At 37.5% G+C, this 27,371-nt stretch overlaps 1 protein-coding gene across 2 annotated transcripts in view; it reads right to left on the reverse strand.

Annotated features, from left to right (window-relative positions):
* Positions 1–26,911, reverse strand: part of LOC113409883 (trifunctional purine biosynthetic protein adenosine-3-like) — a 50,973-nt gene extending 24,062 nt beyond the window's left edge. The window contains exons 1-8 of one of the 2 annotated variants that reach the window (XM_087966732.1): positions 26,823–26,911; positions 17,753–17,901; positions 8,757–8,852; positions 6,751–6,925; positions 6,523–6,634; positions 4,504–4,572; positions 3,310–3,435; positions 666–753 (exon numbers count right to left, since the gene is read on the reverse strand). In XM_087966732.1, coding sequence (XP_087822858.1) covers positions 666–753; positions 3,310–3,435; positions 4,504–4,572; positions 6,523–6,634; positions 6,751–6,925; positions 8,757–8,852; positions 17,753–17,897 — 811 coding nt within the window. In that variant the 5' untranslated portion in view covers positions 17,898–17,901; positions 26,823–26,911. Of the gene's footprint in view, positions 1–665; positions 754–3,309; positions 3,436–4,503; positions 4,573–6,522; positions 6,635–6,750; positions 6,926–8,756; positions 8,853–17,752; positions 17,902–21,841; positions 21,901–26,822 lie in introns of those variants that run through there. The other variant, XM_087966731.1, reaches the window with a different exon arrangement.
* Between the last annotated feature and the right edge of the window lie 460 nt (positions 26,912–27,371).

Below are 27,371 nucleotides of genomic sequence, written 5' to 3' on the forward strand. Positions count from 1 at the left end.
TTATTAAAAAAACAAAAAATACTTAAGACAAACACATCTGGTCTAGAAATACCTGCAGAACAATCATGCTGATCGTTGTTTTCATAATACTGTTGAATATTGTTACTCAACAATAAAAACATGTACAACCTACATAAAAGATACATCTTTGGAAGGAGAAGACCTTTTTCCACTATAGGCTCAATCCTGTGGAACACTCTACCACTAGAGGTGAGAATTGCTTCATCCGTATTCAAATTTGGGTTTGCTGGTTGGCTTGGAGTTCACCATTGGAGGTGGCAAACAGAGTAAGAAGAACTCAACCTCATGCTGCCTTTCACCTTGGTTCGGGTTTTTTTGCATAGTTTATTTTTTAAATTTATTTTCTATATATCTTTTAATATTCTGTAGGCTGCCCAGAGTTGCCTTACAGGGGAGATGGGCAGCATATAAATAATATAAAATAAATGAATACATACATAAAGCCTTCTCTAAAGCTTAGATAACTTAGTTAAGTACAGTAACTAATGTCTGAATTCCTGCTCCTTCTGCATTCTTGTTTCTTTTTGTATGGTAATTATTAGAAGCTTACAGGTAATCATTTTTCATTCTGAAACTTGTATGGCAACTAATATAAAATGTGTTTATATTATAAGCAATCATCTAGGAACAAGTTGCCCACTTACCTATGTATGGGATACCTTCTTTTCTCATACCATCAATTGTTTTCTGGAGAATAGAATTTCTGATTTTCAAAATCATGTCTTGAGACAGCTAAAAGTGTTACAGAAAATGATATTTGTTAGAAAAAAATAATCTATTTTTTTAATGTTGTATAAATTTTGAGAACTTCAGATCAACGTTACTGTGGGAGGTGAATAATCATAGACCGTTAATATGAGGAGAATTAGTTCACTAGTAGAAAATACTTGACCAATGTGTGGGCAGCAATCTAAGGCTTGGATTTTAGGATGTTATAGCTTCAGATATAAAAGGTCTCAGGATCAGAAATAGGTCTCTCCCAGTGCCTTGGAGCACTGCTGCTGGTGAACGTAATATACAAAGCTCGCCATATAGAACAATGCTTTAACTGAACCCATATTATCTTATAAGGGGTGCAGTGGCCAAACAGTTATGATGAAGGGCTTGTCGACCGGGAGACTGGAAGTTTGAGACCTAAGTAGCTCCTGTTACTTGGCCCAGTTCCTGCTAACCTAAAGTCTGAAAGCATGTAAATGCAAGTAGATAAATAGGTATCACTTCGGTGGGAAGGTAATAATTTGGTTTTGGCCATATGCTTCTTTTGTCCTTTTCCATGAGCTCTTTCAATGCTGGTGCATAAATTTTTTTACAGATACCGGTAGCCCTTGATTTACAACCACAATTGAGCAAATTTTTTGTTGGTAAGTGAAACATTTGTTAAGTGAATTTTGTCTCATTTTATGCCACAGTTGTTAAGTGAAACACTGCAGCTGTTAAGTTAGTAACATGGTTAACCAAATCTGGCTTCCCCATTGACTTTTCCTGTCAAAAGGTTGCAAAAGAAGATCACATGACCCCAGGGCACTGCAACCATCATAAATATGAACCAGTTGCCAAGTGTCTGAATATTGATCAGGTGACCATGGGGATACTGCAATGGTACAGTAGTAACTGTGAAAAATGGTTATAAGTCACTTTTTTTAGTGCCGCTGTAACTTTAAATGATCACTAAACAAATTGTTGTACGTCGAGGACTACCTGCATGTTATTAAAATTTGTTAAAAAAAAGAATATAGATTGCAGACAGAGAAACAACTTAAAATTATCAGCAACACATCATGGGATTAAAAAAATTCATACATAAAATATAAATTTGTCAAAGTGTATTAATATTTTGAAAAGACTGAATCTTTTATTATATTATGTTATTTTCATTCTATATTAAATTTATAGTGCATTATTATTTAGGAAGAATACATATAGCACATTTTACTTACGTATTAACTATGAATACTATTTTTGCTGGATAAAACCAAGTGTTTTCATGATAAATGGAGGACTAAGGATTCTTTGCATTTCTTTTTGTGATCTTAAGTTTTTCTTGTGCTTCTCCTCATCCGTCTACTTTGTTTTTATTCCCAAAGGCATGTTTTATTCCAATTATTATACAGTATCTTATTAGAGAAGTCATGTTATTGTTATATCATATAATATCATAGGAACACCTAATATCACATAAATATTGCCTCATCATACAGTAACATGCCAGTAATCCATTAAGAAGTGATATGAAGAAAAGTGGTGACAATTATTTTATATCACTCATTTTTCTTAAAATCGAAAAGAAGAAGAGTATATAGAATCCGAATACCCACTACTGCAGTGGTCGCCAACTGGTGTCCCACAGCCCACTGGTGGTTCACAAGAAAATTTTGGTGGTCCTCAGAGAAATGTCACTCCCAGAGCACCATCCAAAAGCAATTAATCCAGGCTGTGCAGAAACACAAGGCTGTGACGCCCAGATGGCCCGCGGGACCCCCCCCCCACTCACTCCTTACCTCGCAAACTTGCCTGCTAAATTGCTATTTTTCCTTTTTTTCCCCGACTATCAGCTGGGATGTTCTGCTGTTCTGGGAGATTTAGATTAGTTAGAAAGCAGGAAATGGTTGGATTTCTTGCTTTCTAACTAGTCTTTAGATCTTTGGCTCTGCTTTTAAGCACAGCCGAACCTCCCTTAGGACTGAAGGTTCTATTATTCAGTGCAGACTCACGGCAAGCAAATTTTATGTGACAGACTGAGCTAGCCGATGGCAGATAGATAGATCTCTGAATGAACCTGTGATTCTGTGAGCAACTCAATCTGCCTGCTTGCTTTTGGGTAAAAGTTGCTCTTTTTTATATAAAAAAATCAATATTTACATACATGGTGTGTTGTGAGTTAATGAGTTAATGTGTGTTTATGAGTTTGCTTGCTAGCAAATTTTATGTGACAGCCTGAGTTAGCCAATGGCAGATAGATACGATCTCTGAATGAATCTGTGATACTGTGAGCAACTCAATCTGCCTGCCTGCTTTGCCTGATTTTGGGTAAAAGTTGCTCTTTTTTTAAAATAAAAATTTCAATATTTATATAAATATTTATAATATTTACATGCAAGCCACGCCCAGCCAGTCCCATGACCACCAAGCCACACCCACAAATTAGGCCACACCCACAGAACAGGTTAGTGGTCCCTGGGATTTAAAATTATGAGTTTGGTGGTCCCTGAGGTCCAAAAGGTTGGCGACCCCTGCACTACTGGCTTCTCTTGAGCTTCTTAAGGAAATCTAACATAGTAGACACCTTACCTGAGGTGCTGGGCAGTATGCACCCATTCCACCAGTGTTTGGTCCTTGATCACCATCCATTAACCGTTTGTGATCCTGGGCAGGAGGCATAGGAGCCACAGTGATACCATCTGTGAAGCACAAGCACTGTAAACAAAAAAAAAACCAAAAAATAATAGGTAGGACATAAAAACAATGCAGTGGTAATAACTCTGATATTAAACATACAGCTGAGTATTAGTCAGCTCTTAATTATAAGTAATATCTTGCTTATAACAAGAGATAGATTGTATAGCGTATACTTATATACTTTATTTCCACTGGCATTTTTGAATAAAAGTCAATATACATAAAACAATAAACACATTTTATAAAAAATTCATTAGACTCTGAGATCATTTCAAATACTTTATCTAAGGAATTATTAATGACAAATAATAATGTCCAGTATTCACATACTTTAACAAAATTTAAAGTTTGTCTAAAACAGATGGGACTTGTAGAGAAAGGCTATTTAAGCACTCATTGTACATAAATCCTGAAAATCATCGTCCATTTTATTTCATTCATTTGATAAAATATCTAAACTATATCAATTTATTTTATATTCATTTTGATATTGTATGAACTCTTAATCAAGCCCATTATTCTGGTTCTGACTGTTTGTTCTTTGCAAATTGTTGGACTGACTATGCTATACTTGTGAATGACCAAAATAAAGGCTGGACTGTATTTCCTGAAAATCCAAGCTTTGATTTCATTTAGGAGTTTTCTTTAGTTAATTTCTTGGCCATCCATCTTACCACATAGTAACTCTTCACCAGCAGCATGGGAAATATTCAAGAGAAAGCCAATGTAAAGATTAATTGATAAAAAGCAACACAATATTTGATCACCTGTTTTGTTTCAGTGATTCAAACAGGAAGAACTTGGTTTTCATTTTTAATTGAAACTTTTGCATAATGTTCAAAGTGACAATAATATAGCCCAAGGTAAGTATATTTAATTTCTATTGTTTTCAGTAAGGAAGAGTTAAGCAGTGATTTTTCCTGAACACTTGCATTGAAATCAAAGAAGCATAAAACAGTTAACTTGACTGGATTTCTGAAAACTTTTACATTACAAATTTTAGAAAGGATAGTTGAGCCATCCATGAATGATAAAAGAATTATAGGATGGATTTCAACAGACTCCTCTTTTATGTTATTTACTTACAGAAACTTCTTCTCCTTCAAGAAGTTCCTCAATCACAATAGTTTCTCCAGCTGCTCCAAAAGTTTTATCCTGCATTAAAGATATATGCATATTTTATGCAATCTGTAAATCTGTTATACAGAAAATCAATTATTCTTCTTGGAATTCCAAGCAGTGATAAAGAGATTTTTTTCCCTCAATTCTTTGCATTTTTCTTTTAAAAATACTAAGCATAGTTTAGTCATCTGCAAAATACCACAATTTTTCATTCATTTCAAATTCCAAGTTATAACTCCCTGAGATGAAAACAGCTGTTTGGGGTTTTTCAGAAACAAACTATAGACATTCGTTTAAATATTTTTTTCAATTTGTAAGACCTCTGCATCCCCATATGAATTGCACGTCAGCATATCTTCTTCAAATCTGAAGGATCAGTCAGGGCTCCTCCCTGCAACCGGAGCCCTGAGGAGACACTTGGCTTCAGGAGCTCCTGTCGCTGCCTTCCCTTTGCCTCCGAAGGTAAAGCAAATTATTTTAAAAACCTCCACTCATCCCACCAGGGCCGCGCCGGAGCCGTGCGGGCTGGGCAGAGCTGGGAAAGCGGGCCATGGGTGTTTCCTGGCTCTGCCCAGCCCGCATGGCTCCGGCGCGGCCCTGGTGGGATGAGCAGAGGGCCCGGTGGGGAGGCGCTCACTGCCTTTGTTAAAGCTCTGCCGCCGGGAAGGAGGGCCCGCCTGTCAGCTGCGCTGGGCGCCCCAGGCGGAGCGCGAACAGGGATTTGCCCATTGGCTTCTTTGGGTTACGGAATTAAGAAAACAGCTCCCAACAACTGAATTTGGTCTGAATTTAGGATTTAAAGGAAGATGCTTCCAGTCCACTCAAAGAGCACTCGCCAGACATCGTATAAGCTGAGGGCTTGCTGGGGTTCTTTCTCACCCCTTTACTCAGTGCTTGCGCTTTGCTCGAACAAGCGAATTGGAACATTTCGGGCGCCTCTGCTGCCTCCTCGCCCATCGCAGGTGGCAGCGGCGGCAAGCGGCGGTGCTTCGCTGAGGGAAAAAGAAGACAGCGCAGCTGCCTTGCTTGCTTTCCCGCCTGCCCGCCCCAGCCGGCCTCAGGAGCGGCGGTGGTGGCAGCAGGTGCGCACGCTCCTGCCGGCGAAGGGAGGAAAGGTGAGGAAAGAGAAGGGAGCGCGGCAGCAGCGGCTGTCACAGTATCGTGGACCTTGCATTGAAGCAGCCCGGGGGGCACGCAGCCACCTCCCTCCAGCCCACCTTGAGGATTTGCCGCGGCTCGCTTTCCCGGCTCTGCCCAGCCCGCACGGCTCTGGCACGGCCCTGGTTGGATGAGCGGAGGTTTTTAAAATAATTCGCTTTACCTTCGAAGGCAAAGGGAAGGCGGCGACAGGAGCGCCTGAAGCCAAGTGTCTCCTCAGGGCTCCGGTTGCAGGGAGGAGCCCTGACTGGCTGCACATGGCTGCGCCAAACGCTGCGCTGTTCCTCTAACGCAAGGGAAAAGGGAAAGCAACGGTGTGAAGTGCCCCACCAACGCAGGCAGCACCATATCCGGGCATGCAACAAAGTACTTCCTAACGGCAAGCCCCCCCGCCATTCCCCCCCATTTCGCATTTTTTAATATGGGGCTTAATTTGGGGGGAGGGGCTTAATTTGATTTTATGCCAATAAATCATACTGGGGCTTCCTATTGGTGGAAGCCGTATTGTTGGAGAAACACGGTATTTAGCATCAAACAGTTATAGTGTTGTTGTTTTTTGACATAAGTTATTTGACACAAACTGAATGGTGCATTTTGAGTCAATTAGAAACATCTAAGCATAGTAAAATGTAAAGTATTTGATCTTCTCAGACTAAAAATCCTGCCCACAATTCCTGGTTATTTGAAGAACAAAATATTCCAAATCAATCAGAAGCCAATTTCTTTTAATTATAATAAAATATTTCTGGTCACAGTTACTTTAAATGTAGGACAATAAAAACAGGTTATTTGCACATTGTTCAAGCTTGGATGTTTGTTACTCACTCGCATTATTTCATGCACAGCTCGGCAGGCTTCTTCTTTATTAGCAGCTACAATCACACCTTTTCCCGCAGCCAGACCACTTGCTTTTACAACTAGAGCAGGGAAAGATGCACTTAGGGGTGGGGGTGGGAGGATGAAATAAAACATTAAGTAAGCAGGCGAGATACATTATAAATTGCAAACTTTATCAAATGCAGGGACAGTGGAATAAAAGATGTTATACTATACCTGGTAATAAAAGTGCAAGCTTCTTCCTCATTAGTGAAAGCTTTCCATCTTGCAGTAGGGATGCCATGACGATCTAGGAAGGCCTTTGAAAAACTCTTACTTGACTCTAGCTGGGCTGCCTTTGCTGTAGGACCAAAACATCTCACACCGGCAGCTGCCAAGTCATCAACAATTCCTAACAAAAAACATGCCTCAAAGTCAGATGGACTTTCACACAACTGCCTACATCAGGGGTGTCAAACTTGCATCATCATGTTGTCGTCCTGTTACATATCACTTTTTCCCTATTCACTAAAACAGGGGTGGGTGTGGCCAGCATGTGACGCGTCCGGCCTGCAAGCCATGAGTTTGACACCCCTGGCCTACATGCATTCCATGTGCATGTTTTTATGTAGTCCAAATGACACTATCCATACTCAAAATAGACAAACTATCAGCGAACTCAACATGTTACAAAATACGACTATAAATACTCAATGAAACCCTGAGCATGCTCAGCAGCCAGAATGCTAGAATCAGAAAACCAGAAAAGAGAAGGAATGAAATGAATTATATTTAAAAAGGTACAGGTGAATGGTCAGTATCTCAAGAGGGAAACTGTAACTCTATAAATTCTACTATTTACATCTTTTATGGTTAAAGTTGTTATGAACTAATAAAAACTATTTAATAAAACGTATCAACCTCATGATAAGCAGGCTTGTAATCCTGCACCTTTGATTGGCCCATGGATAGCGAACAGGGATTGGTCCTTACGGAGCAACCTGATTGGCTATTAGTTTAACATCTCTCATTGGGCAAAAGTTAAGCATTTGGACACAAGTCATTGGTTAACGGGTCAGCAGCCAGCTCTATAAAAGGGCTACTGCTGCCCCAGGTTTTACACACGCTCTGTTCTTAATCCTTAATAAAGAGTTGAAGTTCACTAGTTCTCTGACTCGTCTCCGTTCCTTGCACCCATGCCCAGAATATAACAAAAGTCTTCCCTACAAACTGGGATGAGATTTATCAATATGATGGACATCTATTGCTGTATCAATTTCTTTGACAGTGTCATGAGTCAAACTGTGAGTTGCTCAAAAGAAAATGCTACATCTTAAACAGAATTGACCCAACAAATGTTTCTGAATTGTGATTCAATGATAGCAGCAGGTTAAAGTACCCCATTAAGTAATAAATAACAATGTTATGTTACATCTGTTATTATATTCTGACTGAGGAATATTCTGCGGCGCATGCACATTAAATACCTATGCATGTTTTAATCCCATTAGCATATAATTATATAATAACTAGCTGGATACCCGTGCTTCATGACAAACCTTTGTGATTGGGCTATGCAGGAGAAATTTGGTTCACAATCCGTTGTCTCAGTGGTGGTTGGTGATTGAAACACATAAGGGAATATCGCTCCCGCCACCTTGAGTCTGGCAGCAATTCTATAGGTGGAAGGCGTAGACATTTTGGTGAGGTACCGACGTTTAGTGTTTTAAGGAGCCCCAGACTGCTTCTGAGTGAAGGAGTGGAATGTCTGCCAGTTTGAACTGAGGTAACAGAATGTGAGGCAACTGGCAGATGGAAGAGAGTTCTTTTCAGGTGGGGAGAGGGAGTAGAATGTCTAACTCCTTAGCATCAGAGCGCGTTAATATAAGACAACTGGCAGTTGGAATAGAGTTCTTTTCAGGTGGGGAGGAGAGTAGAACTCCTTAGCATCACAGTGTGTTAATTACTGCCTAAGAAATACTAATAATCTGATGGTCATTTCAAAAATCCTTTCTTAGCAAGCATTTACAAGCCAAGAGGAACGTATGTGCCAAATTTCAAGTTTGTAGGCTTTATGGTTCTGGAGATTTCGTGATTAGTGAGTGGTACTTTGCTTTTATATATATAGATTAGATAGATTAGATATTAGATGTCCAGAATATTTTATACAATTATATAACATCAACCAGTTAATAGGTTAGGAGACTGGAACAGCAAAGTAAAATAATTTCATTTGGACATACCAGCAGCAAGGGGGACTTCTGGACCGATCACCACAAGGCCAATCTTCTGGTCTCTGCAGTATGTAGAAAGGGCTGCATGATCACTGACTGAGATTGCTATCAGGAGATAAACAAAAAACTTGCAATTATTTATTACTTATAGTATGGTTCTATCCTCCTCTTCCATTTTTTTATGAGAAAGCCAAAGAGTTTAGAAACAGAATTGTTTCTTAAGAGCAATTACAGGTATGATATGAAAGACTATTGGGGCACTGTGGAAGGAAGAGAAAAGATAGCAGTTGAATCAGTTCAAGCTTATTTTATGAAAAGCCCAGATGGGAAGAAACATCTAAAAGCATGCAAAGAGGCATCATCTTATTCACTATACATGAGGCTGAGAAATTCTTATTGGAATATCCAAGATTTTACTCCAAATCCCAAACATATCTAAGTGAGTTGGGCTGAGAGAGACTGCTGGTTTAAAGTTACCCAGCTGACGCCCAGTTTTAACCACTGGACCAAGCTCTTTCTCTTATGTTGCTGCCTCTGAAATTGTTTACATTTTAGTAATTGTTGCATGCTATTTGTTTAGTTTCCAGTATAAGCCAAAAGTATACAATTAGTTTAAGAACTGATGCAACAATTTAGCCTCTCCTTTCCTGGTAAATTGCAGAGTATTTTTATTATTCCAAGGAAAAGATATTCTACAATGATAAAATTAAGAGGCTTCATATCCTTGACTAATTTGTAAAGGTGAATTTTTGAAGTCATGCCACACATTGTACTTCAAACCAAATGATTCTAGAGCATGATCTAGAAGATTAATGTTGTAGCAAAATCCTCATGGACAAAAAGTTCATTCTACATGTAATGTTTGACGATAGAAAGTCAAGCATGTGATTAAAAAAGACCTCATTACTCCCAGACTTTTATCAAAAATAAATACCGTAACTCCAAAGTCTAAAGTGAACTGGCAAAGGTGAGCCAATTAGGCAAGACCATCTCTTACCTCTCCTTTTTTATTTCTGGAGAGCTGTGAGATGTAACCGTATTAGTGTGGCAAGAATTTTGGCAAACATTTGCAAACTCTTTCATTAACCAGGCACATTTAATATCACACTGGGATGTTACTCTTGAAATGGTTTAATTCTCATATCAGAAATGTTCCAATTAATTAACAGTCCACACAAGTTAATTCTCACATCCGAAAAGCCTTGAAAACACACTGCCGTTTTTAGGGCAGCTTTAGGATTTACACCGTGACAAAGGTTTTGCTTCACTTTGGTATTGCTGGCCAGACATCTGTAATACACTTGCATTCTATTTTAATAATCAAAAACCAAGAAGACTGACAGACCAAGAAAATGGTTTTGTATCTTACAATTTCACCATTTTTAAAAACATGGTACTTAGGAAGAGAGTCTTTTTAACGGGCTTATGGAAAAATATAGAGGGCAACAGAAAGTCTCTATAGTCCTTATTTATTACATTCTTTCTTCTTAGCTAATTTTTCTATCTCACCTGCTTCAGAATAAAAGAAAGGACAATAGCAAAAATACACTCTTTGAAAATGCCATATTAATGAACTTTTATTTGTGGATGCAAATATGTATCCCTCTTCAAAGATACAGTAGAAAACAAATTGTCTCATTATTGCTATGTGTGAAGATCCAGTGCTTATATCTCTGGAAACCTTGCTAAATGTTACATTCCAGTGACAGAATGTATGGATCTTATTCTTCAAACTTCTGAAATAACATCTGAAACAAGCAATTTTATATATTTTGACATATTTACTTGACCATGACATTGGAAACTGGAACAGAAACAAATGAGGTGTTTATTTTCTTTGTTGGATACTACATGAAAAGCATAAAATATAAACACAAAGAATATCAAGACTCCTCTTCTAAGGGGCTCAACCTTTATAAAATCAAAAACAAAAATAAATTGTTTATGCAATAAGATTGTTCAGCTGTAACATAAAAAGCAGTCTGGTATTGCAACATCAACCCTTGTTTCAAATATATTTTATCATAAACCAGGATTAAAAGTTATTCATCGCCAGAACTCAGCCCAAGTTTACCAGGCTTGATGTTGAACTTGAACACCACAATGCCCTTTTAAACTTCAACTGCAGATATTTAAACTATGGTTTTTAATATATAATTTATTCAGTGAATCTGTTTTTCTCTGCTCCTGCTTAGGTTTATAACCTCTTTATTACAATTAACTCTACCTGCCTTTCAGAACAAAAATTCTACTACGCAAAAAATGGTTTCATTTTTTAAAAAGAACAACCCTAATTTCTAGGATCCTTCCAATATAACATAGATGGAAATAGCTCTGAGAGTCATGACACTTCTGGATTGCTCTTCCCCCTCTTTTCAAACCCATCTTAAAGAACACTACTATATAACAAATACCCACAAACAGCTAGAGTTTTTCTTGAAATGAGCGGCATCACATACGCTAAAAAAAAGTTGGACTCAGGAATCAGTGAATTGCTACCTGGTGTTTCTACTGGACACGTGGAAAAGTCTGACTAAAATTCTTCCAAATCATTTATTCAAATCAAGGGGCTATATAAACAGAACATGTGCTTTCGCTAAGCTGAATTTTCCTTCTTCATTCCTAATATTTTAAGCAGCTACAGATGACATTTATAGTTCTTTCTTCGCGTTCCAATAACGATGTCTCCAAAAAAAAAAAAAAAAAAAAGGAATATGTGGCCATGACTATAATTTGGGTCTTATCACGAAAGCAATTTTTTTGAAAATAAATCAAATTTAATTCAGTGAACATGAAGAAAAAAGATTTTTGTTCAAACTTGTATATTTAACTTATCATATGACCATCATAAGAGTGCCATGGGACATCCCATTCTCCACATAAAAAGGATAACTAAATGAAGCAAATATATTTCTACAAATCTGGCGGAAGCCTGAAAAGAAACAAGACTGCTTTATTGGGTATACTGAATTGCAGATAAAATAATGGGCAAAGGAGATTCTATGTCTGGATTTTTCATGCATAGAAACAGCTAGCATTTGCTGGCTTGCTAGGACGAATGTTTTGGTGCATACCAGCAAGTGTAACGGACCCAAAAATTATTCCTGACTTGGAAATACCCTCTTTTGACGTAGCTAATAATTGCCCCGGTTTGCCAAAACCTCTAAAAAAGTACAGTGCATTGTTGAAGGTTTATATTTAGCTGGAACTCTTGTTAGAGGAAGAGCTCCTGAATATGTATGCTGGAAGAATATTGAGTAATTAAATCATAGAGCATCCCATTAAAAATAAGTAAATACTCATAATGTAACATATTATGTAGAATATGGGCTTAGCCCAGCTGCTAATTAATGCTGAGAGATTTTCACTATATTTGAAATATAACCAAGTTTTATTAAGAATACAAACATAGGAAAGCTCACTTCTAGATGAGAAATTTCTTTCTCACAGTGGCCAACGGATGACTATGTTGCATTCAACAAAGAGTCAAGCACAGCTATCTACCACTAATACTCTCTTAGAATTAAGTATTTTGCATCTCATTGTTTCTGAATCTAATATTTTGAGAGAAAAAGAAAAAATCTTGTCATCTTTCTTTCCTATTTCATATATCTCAAGAATTGACTCCTAGCAATCAGAGTTTTGAAATGCGGATCCGTCTCTGGTCTATTGACTATAATAAACTGATTGATTGATTGATTGAATGCGGATCCAGGTACATATGTACTGTACACAATAATCAACTAGATTGGACCTAAATGTGCAACACCAATAATGTTTCATCCATCTATATTCACATTTATGAAATTCAATGTTTTAAACACAGAAAAAAACAGAAGCTCAGTCAAACACACGCAGCAGAAGCAAACTTCAAACTGTTCACTGTAATCTGAGAATCTGCATACATTCTAAGTCCAGAAAGGTCAAAACACTGATTAACCAAACTGCAAGTCTTGTAATTCAATATGAAGCAAAAATACCAAAACATCATTTTTTCAATTCAAAGGAAGGCTCAAAGAAAAATGATATATCTCTCCAATTTCAAGATAGGAGAAAGGTTCGGTATACATATATAGAAGAATTAATAGACTATACTTTTAAAACATGCTTTAAACGTTTTTCTAATTATTTCCAAGTCCATTTCTCCCCCAAATCCATTCCTCGTTACCAAACCACAGTCTGTTCCATATTCAATATTTTATCATTGTCTCATTCACGATCTTTTTCATCATAAACCATCCAATCAATCAATCAATCACGCACAGGAATGTTTAACTATTTGGCTTTAAGAACCTTTCCTACCTTAGGTCCAAATAAATGCATATGCCTAATCATTTATTTTGATGCATACTTTGTCATATGTATATGTGAATAAGTTTGTTTAGAAGTCTGTAATAGTATTTCCTCCCCTCCCAAGGTCTGCACACTCCCAACACCCTATCTTCAAGAAAGGTCATTTGCAACATGTCATCAAGAAGAGCAACCAGTGCTGCCCCCATACTGTAAGCCATTCTGGTAATCTATTTCCTCCAGAATTCTCTGGAGTTGAAGTCCAAGCATCTTTTCAACATCATTATCTAAAAAAGGAAAGATGGATATTAGATGGAAATTGTCCCAAACGGTCTTTCTCCCTTCAGTCTTTTTCTCATTCACTTTCCCCCTCCTCTCCTCCTTCTTCACTTCCTCAGACAACTCCCTCCTGGATCACCTTGTGTGGCCAAGCTCAGTGTAACTGAGAGGTTACCCACCATGGAGTACAAGGACTGTATCCTTAGGTACATCAATCATGCAGCCCAACAAGGTCTTGCTGTTGTTGTAAATCTCTCTGGATGAGACTGAGGCCAGCTGCTAAGTCACTACCACAAGATTACTCCTTTTCCTGAAGCATGTCCCATGTTCAGCCTGAATACCTAAGAAGAACACTGACTTCATTGGGAAGCTATTTCAATTGTTGCAACTACAGAATATGAAGTGGAGAGCTGCATAAGGCTCACAAGCTGCAAGTTTGAGACTCCAGTCTAAATGATGATAATTTATATTTTATGATATACATATTAGTCATTTTATTCTTAATGAAATCTATATTTCTGCTTAGACATGTATTCATTAATTCTATTCCATTAGTTCTAAACACCTTCTCTTAGCTTCACTAGCCTTCCCTTCTCTTCCCTTAATCATGCTCTTTCATCATACTTTTGGTCAATTGTGAAGATATAAAATAGACTGTCAGCCTTAGACACATCTGTACTACATGCAGCTTTCCCTGCTGATGGTAAGAATGTCACTTTTAGTACATTTGGTCAATATGCCATAAGTAGATTAAAGTAGATCAAACGCCCCAAAGCCCTGCTTTGCTCCAAGTATGATTATATTATGCTATATAAATTAAGTTCTAATTTACCTCATAAAACATTCCTATGCCTGTTTTAGTAGTTGCCATAAAAAGTGGGGGGAGGGAGGAAATCTGGAAGAGCAGTGCAGCAGTTTGAAAGCAAAAGTACATTCCAACTCTTATCTTTAAAATATTGTAACTAAAATACCAGAGCTTTTGCCTGAAAATATATTTAATTGGAGAATGTGAATGATGACACCCACCCTGTGAATGTGCTCAATTGGAGAATCTGGTTTATAAGACACCCGGGGGGAGGGGGGAAACAGAGTCACAGGTGACTGTAAATTACATATGTCAGAGTTGGCTTCATACAGGGCAGTGTCAGTATGTTACCTCTAATGAATCCTTTGAAATTTTTTGAAATCATGATTTAATTGGAGCGATTGCTAGAATCCTGACACTTTGTAAAATAGCATACATCACCAACTAGGAGATACATTTAAATCTATGTAATATTCTGATATATTCATATGCTGCTTACTTTTATAGAATCATAGGGCTGACCTGGACATGAATCTCCACACAAATGGCTATCCAAATTTTGTTCAAAAGGGTTGTTTCCAACTTTAAAAAAGAAAATCTCCAGTGAAAGACCACGTACGACTCCAGAAGACAGACTGCTCAACTGCTTAAAATCTCTCACAGGAATAAAATTACACTTTATTTCAGATGTAGATCTTTGAAATGCTTCTTATTCTATCTTCAGGTACCACACCCTCCTGCCTATAAAAGCTTTTTAAGTCTCCCTTAAACCTTCTCTTCTTTAGGCTAAACATAGTCAGTTCTTTAAACTTATCTTCATGGGATTTAGTGTCCAGATTTGCTGAAGTCTTCCTAGTTCCTCAACATCCTTCTTTTATTGTGGCAATCAAAGTTGAACACAGCATTCCAGGTGTAGTCTGATAAATGTAGTATAGAGTACAGCCATAATTTTCCATGATCACAACGCTATATTTCTTTTTTTTTATATCCATCATTTTAATCATATTTTCTAAAATTATTTCTGTTTATAATATAACAATGCTATCTTATGTACCTTTGCAGAATCCCTTTTGCAATTAAATTTTCACCCATTATCTCTAAACAAGCTTATGGTTACAATCCTTATATCTTTTCCCTGTTTCTCCATTTCTTGTTTCTGTCTTTTACAACTTCTTTTCCTTGCCTTCTTCCCCCTCTTCTTCTCCCTCCCCTTTTTACCCCTCGTCTCTCTACTTCTAATTCTCTCATCTGTAATCCCCTCTTCTGTTGCTTTCTAATATTATACTTATCTTTCAAATTCTTCTTCTTCTTTTTGGTTGTTTTTTCTAGTCTTAAACCTTTCACTCTCTTTCCCCCCTTTTCTTTTTTTCCCCCACTTAAAATTATTTGATCATTAAAGATGGCTTCTTCTTTGTCCCAATCTTCTTGTTCTGCAAGCGTTTCTTGTTGTTTCTCATCATTCCAGATCTCCATTTCTAAGAATTGAAATACGAAGCCAAAAGAACCTCTCCCTTCTTGTGCATCTTCTTTGTACTTTTTAAGTTCCATTTTTAGTTCTTCTAAGAGTGATACCATTTTAAAGACTTTTAAACAACCACCCGGTTAATTTTAGTCATCTAGATGCAAAAACCAAAAATCACCAAGTAATCCAAATAATCCAAGGCTGTTTCTTTCTGCTTCTTTTTTCCACTTTCTCTTCCTGGGGTTCTATTATTTTGTTACCAAGTTTCAATTAAGATGTATCTTTGAGGAATCTTGTTGAAATTTCACTGTAAGTTCCTTTTAGTTACAGTTCCATTCCTTAGTTCCAGGCAGTCTCCTCCATTTTTCCAGATCCTGCCCTTTTATTCTTTTTTTTTTTCTCCTTTCCTGCTTTAATTTTTTTTTAAATATCCAGAAATCTTTATTATCCCTTTGACTTTTATTTTCAGCTTAGATGCCTATTAATGTCAAAGTGGATTTTTTTCAATTTCTTGCTTAAGTCTCTTAGCTGTCAGTATAAGGAAGGGAAGAAAAAAAACCTAATCCTTTCCCTTCTCTCTCTTTCGCAGCTTCAAAATCTTCTTTGGGAACAATGTTGTTAAGTTTAAATTCCAGGGTACCTTATTTGTTGATTTTGCTGTTTGACCCGGTCAGCCAAGACTTTCTCTTCTTATCTTCCTCCTGCACATTCTTTTCCGATTGAGTTCTTCTTTGTGGTGGCCATTTCTGACCACCGCTACAACCGCCTTCGAGAAAGGGAGTAATGGCCAGCTGGGGAGGAGAGATGCGGCTCTCCTCAACCCTGCAGGCAGTCTCCCCCTTCTTCACCACCTCTACGTGGTGGCTTAGCCCCGAAACCAGCCGGCTCAGGGCGCTCCAGCGGCGAGCACGGATCAAAGCCTCGCCACAACGATGTATTTCTGTTGATGCAGCCTAAGGTTTCTTTGGCTATTTTAGTAACTGCAACACATTGCTGGTTCATGCCTAATCTATGGTCTACCAGGACATTCAAATCCCTCTCATATGTATCACCACTGAGCTAGGTATTATCTACCTTGTTCCTGTCCATCTGGTTTTTTTTTCTTTCCTAAACGTAGAACCCTACATTTCTTGCCACTAAATTGGGTTTTCTTGGAAAAGGCTCATGTTCATATCTGTCAAGAACCTTCTGAATGTTAATAATATTTTTTCAATTCTCTATTTATCCCTGTCTCCCAATTATTTATAAAAGATGTGGAAAGTACTGGGCCCAGGAGACAACCCCGAGATAGCCTACGGCAGTGATGGCAAACCTATGGCATGCATGCCACAGGTGGCAGACAGAGCCATTTGTGTGGGCACGCAAGCCCCAACCAAACTTACCTGCTATGTGCATGTGCACACCTCCTAGCTGATTTTTGGCATGATTGAGGCCATTTTTGCCCTCCTGGGGGCTCAAGGGAAGCCTCTGCAGCCTCGGAAGGCCGAAAAATGGACCTTCCAGAAATACCGGAAGTGCCGAAACGGGCCCGTTTTCAGCCTCCCGAGACTGCAGAGGCTTCCCTTGAGCCCCCCGGAGGGCAAAAACGGTCTCCCCCGGGCTCCAGAAGCCCCCCGTAGGTTGAAAATGGGAGGGGGTGTTGCGCACACATGCGCAGGGGGGACGGGGTGTCTTGCATTGTGGGTGCTAGCATGCATGCGCATGCGTTGGCAAATGCGTGCGTGCTTTTGCCACACCACAAGAAAAAGGGTTGCCGTCACTGGCTTACTGGATACTTTTTTCATTACAGATAGTGTACATTTGGAAAAGTGCATATATAATTATTTCACTTAAACAACTTTTGAGTTTTCTGCACATATTTTGCAATTGTCCTCAAGATGCAGAGTTAGGGAGGAACTCTGAATTCAAGTCTTAATGTCATTATTAATGCTAGTGAATACACAGAAACAAATAATATATAGTGACAATTTTGGAAGACCAGTGGAAGATGAAAAAAATAATTCAGGTTTCTAAATAAGAAAAACCTGTGCTAGCCTAGTTTTATTTATTCTTCTTCCAGAAATCTACAAAAGAACAATGCATGCAGGAAAGCCATAAATTTATCAACACAAAAGATTGCAAGACAGATCCTTAAGTGGTATATATCTTATTTCAGTTTTCTATTATTACCTGAATTAGAAATTTTCCCATTATTGGCTGTCCCAGCATTTCCTGGAGCAACCAGTACTTGTTTCAGGTGTGGAGATTGTGCCAGTTTCCAAGCCAGTGCATGTTCTCTGCCTCCACTGCCAATCACAAGCACTCGATCAGCCATCAGTCTGTGAAGAAGGAAAACATAGACACACATTAGATATTGCACTGAGTTACTGCTTAAAAAAACGTGGTTTGCACATTTATCACAATACTGTAAAAATTCTTTTTTCCTCTAAAAGAGAAGCCATGTTTGTTAAAAACACCATGTTTAAAAAAAAAAACCAAAACATCTGAACACCAATTTTTTCCAATCTATCATATAGCAAAGTATAACACTGTTAAAAACATTATGTAAGAGGAATGCCATGAGCAGCGCTTCTTTTTCTATTTTAGTGCATTTAAGAATATATTTCATACTCTTCTGAAAGTGTACACAGTTAATGAAAGACAAATGTCAAAATGTCTTTCAAGTTACTACCAGTATTTAATGTGCATACCTTCCCACTTAAAAAAATCAAGAGTTAATTGGGGCTACACCTCAAGAAATATATTTTGGATTGCAGCCTGAGCCGTGCACCGGAAAAACAGGAAGTCCAGTCTTACCAGGATAGGATATGGAGTGCATTTAATCCCATTCACTTCTACTCAGTCAAACTGCACAGCCTCCTACTTTATTTCAGGTACATTTTATCTTTTTTTCTATAGCAAAACTACAAAAAATTAAAACTGGTGGATTATCTTGTTTGTAAGGTCTCTATTTAGAGCAGGGGTTTCCAACCTTGGCAACTTTAAGACTTGTGGACTTCAACTCCCAGAATTCCTCAGCCAGCTATGCTGGCTGAGGAATTCTGGGAGTTGAAGTCCACAAGTCTTAAAGTTGCCAAGGTTGGAAACCCCTGATTTAGAGCAAGTGTTTTTTGCTGGCTGGGAAATTTGGGGAATTTAAATCCATACATCTTAAAGTTGCCAAGTGTGAAAAACGCCGATTTAGAGTAAGTGCAAACTCAGTTTTGGCTGCACCTGATGTCAAAGACATAGATTTCTTCATGAACAAAATGGCTGAGCAAGGAACATTTCCTCTTCTGTATAATATAACTTCCTTTTTCAGTTAAATGGAAGGTAGAACCAAGTTCTTCCAGTTGCTATATTAGCAATTAATGAACACTGATCATGACTAAACAATGAAAGAAAAAGACAGCTTGCCTTGGATTTTCCTAATTCTATACCTAAAACATCAATATGAAACAGATTGGGCTAAGACAATGACTGACTGGCTCAAAGTTCCCCAGTGAGTTCCAAGTATGAATGGGGATGTAAATATGGCTTTCTCTAGCTAAAGACCAATTTTACATATCAAAGAATATTCATTCCTAGAATTAACCAATCCCAAACAAACATCACTTGTGCATTTTGTTGAAGAGACATTTTGTAATGGAAAATTATTTTATACCTCTAATACTTTTAAGCATGTATAATATACAGGGGTGGGATTCAAATTTTTTAACAATCGGTTCTGTGGGCATGGCTTAGTTGGTGGGCGTGGCTTGGTGGTCATGTGACTGGTGGACGTGGCTTGGTGGTCATGTTATTGGCTGGGCGTGGCCAACTCAATATCACTCTCATCTAGGCACGCATCTCCTCGCCTGGCCTCTCATGACTGTGGGGATGCTGCAACAGTCATAAGTATGAAAAATGGTCATAAGTCACTTTTTTCAGTGCCATTGTAACTTTGAATGGTCACTCCACACAAGCAAAGTACCAGCAAAGGAGGGGAAAATAACTCCAGAGACGTTCCTGAGACAGGAAGTCTAGTCCTGCCAAGAATGTAATAGGGGTTAACGGAGAGGCAGTTTTTGAAAGCAACACCAGAATGTTTCCTTCCTGCCTTCCTTACAGGATTAGGCCAGTAATTTCTTCTAACAACCGGTTCTCCGAACTGCTTAGAACGTTAACAACCAGTTCTAGCGAATAGGTGCGAACTGGTAGAATCCCACTCCTGATAATATATATATTATACTTATTTAAGTATAACAATATACTTATTTATGCAGCTGAAACACTTATGAATATTTTTAAAATAGACGACATAGACTGACAAGATCAATAAATTGCCTTGGTGATATGGAAGCATTTATACACTGTAATGCTGCCAAGAAAAGAATTTGCCATTTTGTTAAAAATTTCACTCAGCAAAGCTGTACCTCTTTTGCAATCTTTGCAAATATGGCATTTGCCCTTCCCCTCCCCCTGTGATGTCATCCTTTTTCAGGTCATCTACCTCTCCTTTGTCAATGTAAACAATTCCTCCTATTGCAAAGTATAGATAAAAGCAAATCTTGCTTTTAGATGCTCATGGGACGGGGGAGGGAGAAAGAGGCCCATGTAACAAGTAATGTTAAATGGCCATGGAATTGGCAAGGAAGATGCTGACTTAAATAAGACAAGACTCTGAAGCAGAACTTTCTTTGACAGTAAGCATACATTCCTATTCCCAGGCAGAGCGCTGTCATGGACTAAGCAGATTTTGTTGGTTCACCTAAATTCTGCCCATTAAGACATATATATTATTCATCAGGGGTTTTTACAACTAAAAGATGATTGAAGAGAAGGAAAAAGAATCACAGGCCTTCTGCTGCAACAGGTTTTACTTCTATCCAGAGGAAATTTAAACAAAATGTATAGAACTGCGAAGCTCATTAATTCAGGAAACAGCAATGAAACATTTTAGTCTATACATGTAGTCCTCAACTTACAAACAGTTGCTTAGTGACCATTTGAAGTTATGACAAACCCTCCAAAAGCTACTTACAACCTGGTTCTGGAGTTCCAATAACTACAAAAACCCCGCAATTTACATAACCACATTTTGGGCGCTTAACAACTAGCTCACCTTTATGGTTGGTTTCCAGCAAAAAATGACATAGGAATACTCTGATTCACTTAATGACTGCACATTTGCTTAATGACTGCTGCAAAAGTGTCATAAAGCTGGGTTCGGTCATGTGGGTGCCTCACCTTATGAACATCATGACTTACAGTGGAAATTACGATCATAAGTTGAGGGCTATCTGTACTATCTGAAAATAAATTTGACTTAATAAAGGAATTCGTTTTCAAATAGGCATGAATAAGATTAGACTGCATAGCTTCCAGAAAAGTTATTTTTTTTTCAGAAAAAAAAATCTAAATTATGATATGTACAGCTACATATTTAAAAAACACCAAGCTTCTTTTTGATATTCTCAATTTGTATGACTGCCATTTGCAACCCATTTGGTCACCTTTAAAGTTTAGATTTAAAAAACTTTCAATCAGAATTAATAAAAACTAATGTGCTTTACAAAGATGAAAAATAAAGTAAATGAAATCCTAATATATACATTTGCCTAGAAATTGGTTGCACGATTTAATACAGTGCTGAATTGACATTTATGGAATTGTATTACAAGTTTACAAATCCAATGCACACTTCCGACTAAATCCTATAGAATTTTGTTGATTTTATTTCTTAAGAAATTCAGCTTCAGACTTGTCATTTGATGTACATGAATCCAAGTGAGCACTCTGGATTGTAGCAGTGAAATGGATTCATATATCATAATAAAGTATGATTTTTTGGTGCTCATTTGCTGATTAAATCACAATAGTTGGTGGCCACATTGTGATAACTTAAAATTACTTGCAATTGCACATTGTCAACAAAGTTCATCTTATTTAATTGTTGTAAGGACTTTAATTTGGAGCAATTCAAGTTGGAGGGAACTGTGTATAATTAAAATGCAGCAAAAATTTACTGACATGGAAAGAAATTTTGTAATTTGATTAGAGAAATTACAAGTACAAACTCCCCTTTTTAAAAATTGTATTTAGTAACAAATACAATATATCTTTTTTTGAAAAAATCTGTGGTGCTAAAGAATTATGGAAAATACTTTCAGGTAAAGGTACTTACAATTATAACACAATATCGAATCTTCAAAGATAGTAGTGCTAGTTATAATGATCAAAGAAGTCACTCTCCCTTAGAAATGACATTAAGAGCTAACAATGACACATAATACTTACTGTGATAGTAGCAATTTGCAAAGAGGGATATCAAATTCCAAAAAGGCAGGCAAAAAAGGAAAGAAATAGAGAGGTGCCTTCGGCTAAAAGACGATCAGGTCCATACTGATATTAGGCAAGTAACCAATGAAAAGAAGAGTTCAGTTCAGCGTCAAAAGAAAGGGCGGTTACAACTGATAATTTATATGCATTTTCCAAATAAAATTATCTATGTAGTGGGGGGGGGGGGGAATCTAATTTAAGATAACTGCCAAGACAATTATTTCACATATCCAAAAGTCTTCTCAGTATTTTAAACATAAACTATGCTATTCTGAAAACTGAGAAAGCTTTCAAATGTAGAACAAGCATGGAAGATAAAGTGGAGATGTACAATTCAAAGAAAAAGCAGAAAATCCCACTAGATGAGCCAGGTTTTGTCTTTTTGGATTCCAGCAATATTTAAATATTTGTGTTTAGCATTTGATAGCTTTTGAGCCCAGACTAGATCATCCAGATACTAAGTACTATAGGTAGTCCTCAACTTACAACAGTTCATTTAGTGACCATTCAAAGTTACAATGGCACTGAAAAAAGTGACTTATGACCATTTTTCACTTATGATCTTTGAAGCATCCCCATGATCATGTGATCAAAATTCAGACGCTTGGCAACTGGTTCATACTTATGACCGTTGCTGCGCCCCAAGGTCATACGATCACCTTTTGCAATCTTCTGACAAGTGGTCAATGGGGAAGCCAGATTCACTTAGCATAACTGTGTTACTAACTTATCAACTACAGTGATTCATTTAACAATTGTGGCAAAAAAGGTCGTAAAATGGGGCAAAACTCACTTAACAAATGTCTTGTTTATCAACAGAAATTGTGGGTTCAATGAGGACTACCTGTAGTTACAAGTTAAAACTTGGATGGAAAACCATAGGGAATCCTGGTGGTAGGTTAAATTAGAAAGTTGAAAAACAACCTAGAAAAAGTTAAAACATTTTTATCCAGGTTCCTTAAACCAGGGATGAAATCCATGCCTGGAATTTATATTATTTGTTTGGTTTTGCTGCGAATTATGTGTGCCAACACCTATTCTCCTGACGTTATTTATCTGTGAGGCAAGGACAATTACAATTCTCCTGGGCACTGAATTGTGTTATATATCAACATTTAAATTCATGGGCCTTGTTTTAAAATTTAGGACTTACTTTGAATATTCCTCCTTCCCCATTCCTTCTTTGACCTCAAACTAGCGGGAAAGTACTGGCAAGCTGCTTAGTTGTTTTTTTCTTGTTCTTTCACTATATACATATACAACTGCACACCAGTGATAATCATATTTTTAAACCTATATTCTTCCTAAGCTACAGATGCTTATGTATTCTTACTGGACTTTTCAAAAAGCCAGCACAACTTTAAACAAACGTTTTACATTGTACGTTGGAGCTCATTGGACTCCAATGAAAAGAAGCAACAAATACTAAACGCCCTAGATTCCACTATAGGGTGAAGTGCCAACACAAGTAACCTGCGTAAGAATGCAATGTAAGCATGTTTGTCCACATGTAGCTACATGAATTAAAAGCAACTGAAATAGCAGTGGCAGTAAGACTTTCATTTGTCTTACAAATCCAGTACTGTAAACAGCCCTGAACAATATTACCAGAAATAATAAAAAACATATGAGCTTTTTAACCCTGCCTACTATTCTGTATGCTATATATTGGAATGTGATATTAAACAGCAATTCATTGTGGCTACTGTCCTAAATTATAGATGTCTTACAAACAATTGCTTTCAGGGAAAAAAAAATCTCTCAGCAATGTTTAAAGCGGGATCTATAGATGGTCCTTGTTTAACAACCATTTATTGAGTAAAAATTCATAATTAGAACAGTGATGAACAAGAGGGACTTACTGCCAGTGCTTGAAGTTGCAGCTATTATAGCATCTCTGCTATGTGATGTGACCATAATTCAGGTGTTTGGCAATTGGCTTGCAATTATGATGGTTGCAGTGTACTATGGTCATGTGATTGCCATTTGCCACCTTCCCTGCTGACTTCCCACAAGCAAACTAAATGGGGAATTTAGCAGGAAGTTGCAAATTGCTCCTGCTCTCATTCCTGCCCTCCCAGAAGCCTCCAAGTGGCATGGGGATCTTGTACTCCATAGTGCCTGTCTGTGGCACCTGCTTGCACTCTGTAGAGCAGTGATGGCCAACCTTTTCATCGCGTACCGAAAGTGTGTGTACGTGCGCATGAGTGCCTGCACCCATAATACAATGTGCGTGCGACCCTCCTGCGCGCCGTGCACCTCTGCACGTGCACACACGACCCCCCCTTGTGCACGCTCTGCCTTCTGCACATGCGTGGCAGATATCCGACAATCAGCTGGCTGGCAGGAGGTGCACGCGCAGTGGATCTATTCCGGGCAACAGCTCGTGTGCTGGCAGAAATGGCTCTGCCATAGTTTCGCCATCACAGCTGTAGGGCTTACCAGTGGAACCCACCTATCCATTCAGCATCTCTTCTCATGTCACGTAAGGTCCGCACAATCCTCCTTTAATGGCATCAAAAGGGACTGCCATCATTAACTAATGTGATCACATGACATCACACTTTATGAAGAGTATTTAGAAGCTGCAATTGATGCAAAATGATCCAGGTGGGGATTTATGGATCCTCCCCAATTAGTGCATTTGACAACTTTGTCCCATGAGATACACTGGTTGTCAGTATACTTCTGAGTTCAATTCAAGGTGCTGGTAATAACCTATAAAGTTCTATATAATATGGGACCAAGTTATTTGAGGGACCTCTTTTCCGCAGTTATATCTAGAAATCCCATCAAATCCAACAGAAGAGGCATATTGTGCATCCCATTTATTATGGAGTGTCATCTGATGGGACCCAGGAAGACCACCTTTTCTGTTGTGGCACCTGCTCTTTGGAATATCATCTTTCCACCCTGGATCGTTTTGGGCCTGATCCTTCTGACTTTTAGGAAGGCCCTGAATATACAACTTTGTCATGGCTGCTGAACATGTTACAGTTTTATATTTTGTCTATTTGTATTTATTTGTTTTCTGATGCTGCCCAGGATTAGGCATGTGAGATGAGCAGGTATACAAACTGTACAAGTAAATAACTTGACAAAATAAAATCAACTGGAGTTGTCGTACAATAAAAGAAGGAAACTCAAGCTAAAGGAATACAAAGGAATCTGCAATTCTTTCTTATTACTAAAGAGTTTTTCAGGTCGACAAAACTTCCTTTGATATCACCAACAAATTGTCAACAAGTTGTAATAATGTTTTCATTTGTTATTCTTCCTTCAATTATATGGAACACTTCTCCAAATAGTAATCTCTGGGATACCGGAAATATTAGATATTATTTGGTTGAAATATACTAAAACCAGGGTAAGCAATGCAATCCAAAAGCAAACAAACAAAAAACACCCAATAATTGCACACTAAAAAAATCATTGTGCCTATCATTCACCACAAATATGACCTAGAAAAATTCTCTATAACTATGAAATTGTTTTTCCATTTAACTTATTTTTAATTCTTTGTAACATGACAAAACAACTATTGTAATATACACATCTAACAGCCATTCTATGAATTTTTCTGAAAACATCTGGTAATACTTGCTTTGATATCATGCCCATGAATACAATGCTGAAAGGCCAACATACACATTTCCTAATACTGTAATATCCATTTGTACTGCAACAAACTGAAATAGCTCTGGATGATTATGATTTTTTAAGAAAATGCATACATTAACAACCTAGCATGAAAATTATAGAAACTTATTTTCAATAAATGCAAACTATCCTGAAACAAAACTGTTTCAAAATCAACCATGCTTTTTGCATAGCAGAATGTACCAACAGGCTGGCAGGTGTTAGGTATTTGGTAATTAATTTAACTCCAAATCTAACATTACTCAAACATTTGGTAAATTTCATTGATATGTAAAAAAATTTTTTTTTCTGAAAGTTAGTGATTTTTTGTTTGCGCCTGATATGCATTCACACATTTCATTACAAAACAAAGGAAAACCTAGGAAAGGAAAGATTTGGAACAAATCTTTATATATTGGCATGTGTGTGGTGCAGTATTAGTGCAGAAAAATGGAAATACAAAAACAAAAAAAAACTAGAGTTTTCTTGATGTTTATTAATGCTGTAAAAATTGGAGTGCTAACATTCAAAATCACATGGAATCTTAGGCCTGATTTATACAAGTCTTTGCCTCACGTGGAAGCCTGTCTTTCTTTTTCCGGATAAATCAGATTTTCCTCCCTTCCTAGCAGATTTACATTGGGTCTAATGCTTGGAATTCCCAATAAACATGAGCAGCTGGAAATCACAGGAGCATAAACCTAATCTGTATTAGAAAAACAGATGTAAACTATCACTACATATTTAATAATCATTCTATATAATTCTGATTTGCTAAAATGTAAATAGGTAAGCTGTTGGTGGGCAGGAACTCCTCTCTCTGGGAATTAAGAATGAATCCAGTAATGTCTTATTCTATACCATTGCTTATTAAGAGGATCCCAGAACACTATCACATCACACACCACCACAGCATATCCACCCTAAGTTTCTCGCTATTGTGTGAAAATATAAAGTCATGACTTCACGAGCAGCAGACATGCATACAACATTAATGGAATTTTAGTTTTGCAAAACGGTATACAGATACTTCAAATTCCTGTAAAATCTTATAGGTTAATGAATATGCCCAACATATTGTTTAAAAAAATACCCCAGGAACCCACGAAAAACACAAATTGAAAAAAAGCCAATTCGGAGCTGGAGAAAAAACAGTAAGAAATTTACAAACGCTGACCACGAGGTCAAAAATCAGTCTATCTCATTAAGCAGACAATTACATGTTTTTTAAAAAGCACACCATAATAATGTGCTAGGTTTTTCTTCTTCTTTTTCTCCCAAAGAAAAATCGAAAACTTACTTTTTGGCGGACAACTTTTAAACAGCGAGCATACAGTTCCTCACCAGCATATGCTAAAAACTACTTCTCCCAGAATGCTGCAGTTTCAGCGATCTTTAACCTTTCTCAGGGAGGGAGAAATAGAACTGATTTCATAATGACAGAGATTTATTAAGCCTGAAAACTGAAGTGGAATATATAGGAATCTAATCTAAACAATTAGATTAAACAACATTAATAAAACAACAAGATAGTGCTTACGAGTGTATTTGCATCGGTGGTTACTTGCTATTATAGCAAACTTTGAGCATAGCAAACTGAGCAATAGTAATAGTAATTAGACTTATACAGCACTTCATACTGCTTACCAGCTCTCTTTAAGCGGTTTACAGAGTCAGCATATTGCCCCAAACAATCTGGGTCCTCATTTTACTGACCTCGGAAGGATGAGAAGGTACATATTATATAATCAGAAATCATATTTCAAAACTGCATTGTATATATGTGGTATTTTTCACTTGCACTTTTTGGTTGAAACATTATTCAATCCTTAGTATTTTGTTAAATTAT

Source organism: Notechis scutatus, chromosome 5 (assembly GCF_049901735.1).
Source record: "Notechis scutatus isolate UNSWTSFEM ecotype Mainland chromosome 5, rNotScu1.2, whole genome shotgun sequence".
Lineage (NCBI taxonomy): Eukaryota > Metazoa > Chordata > Lepidosauria > Squamata > Elapidae > Notechis > Notechis scutatus.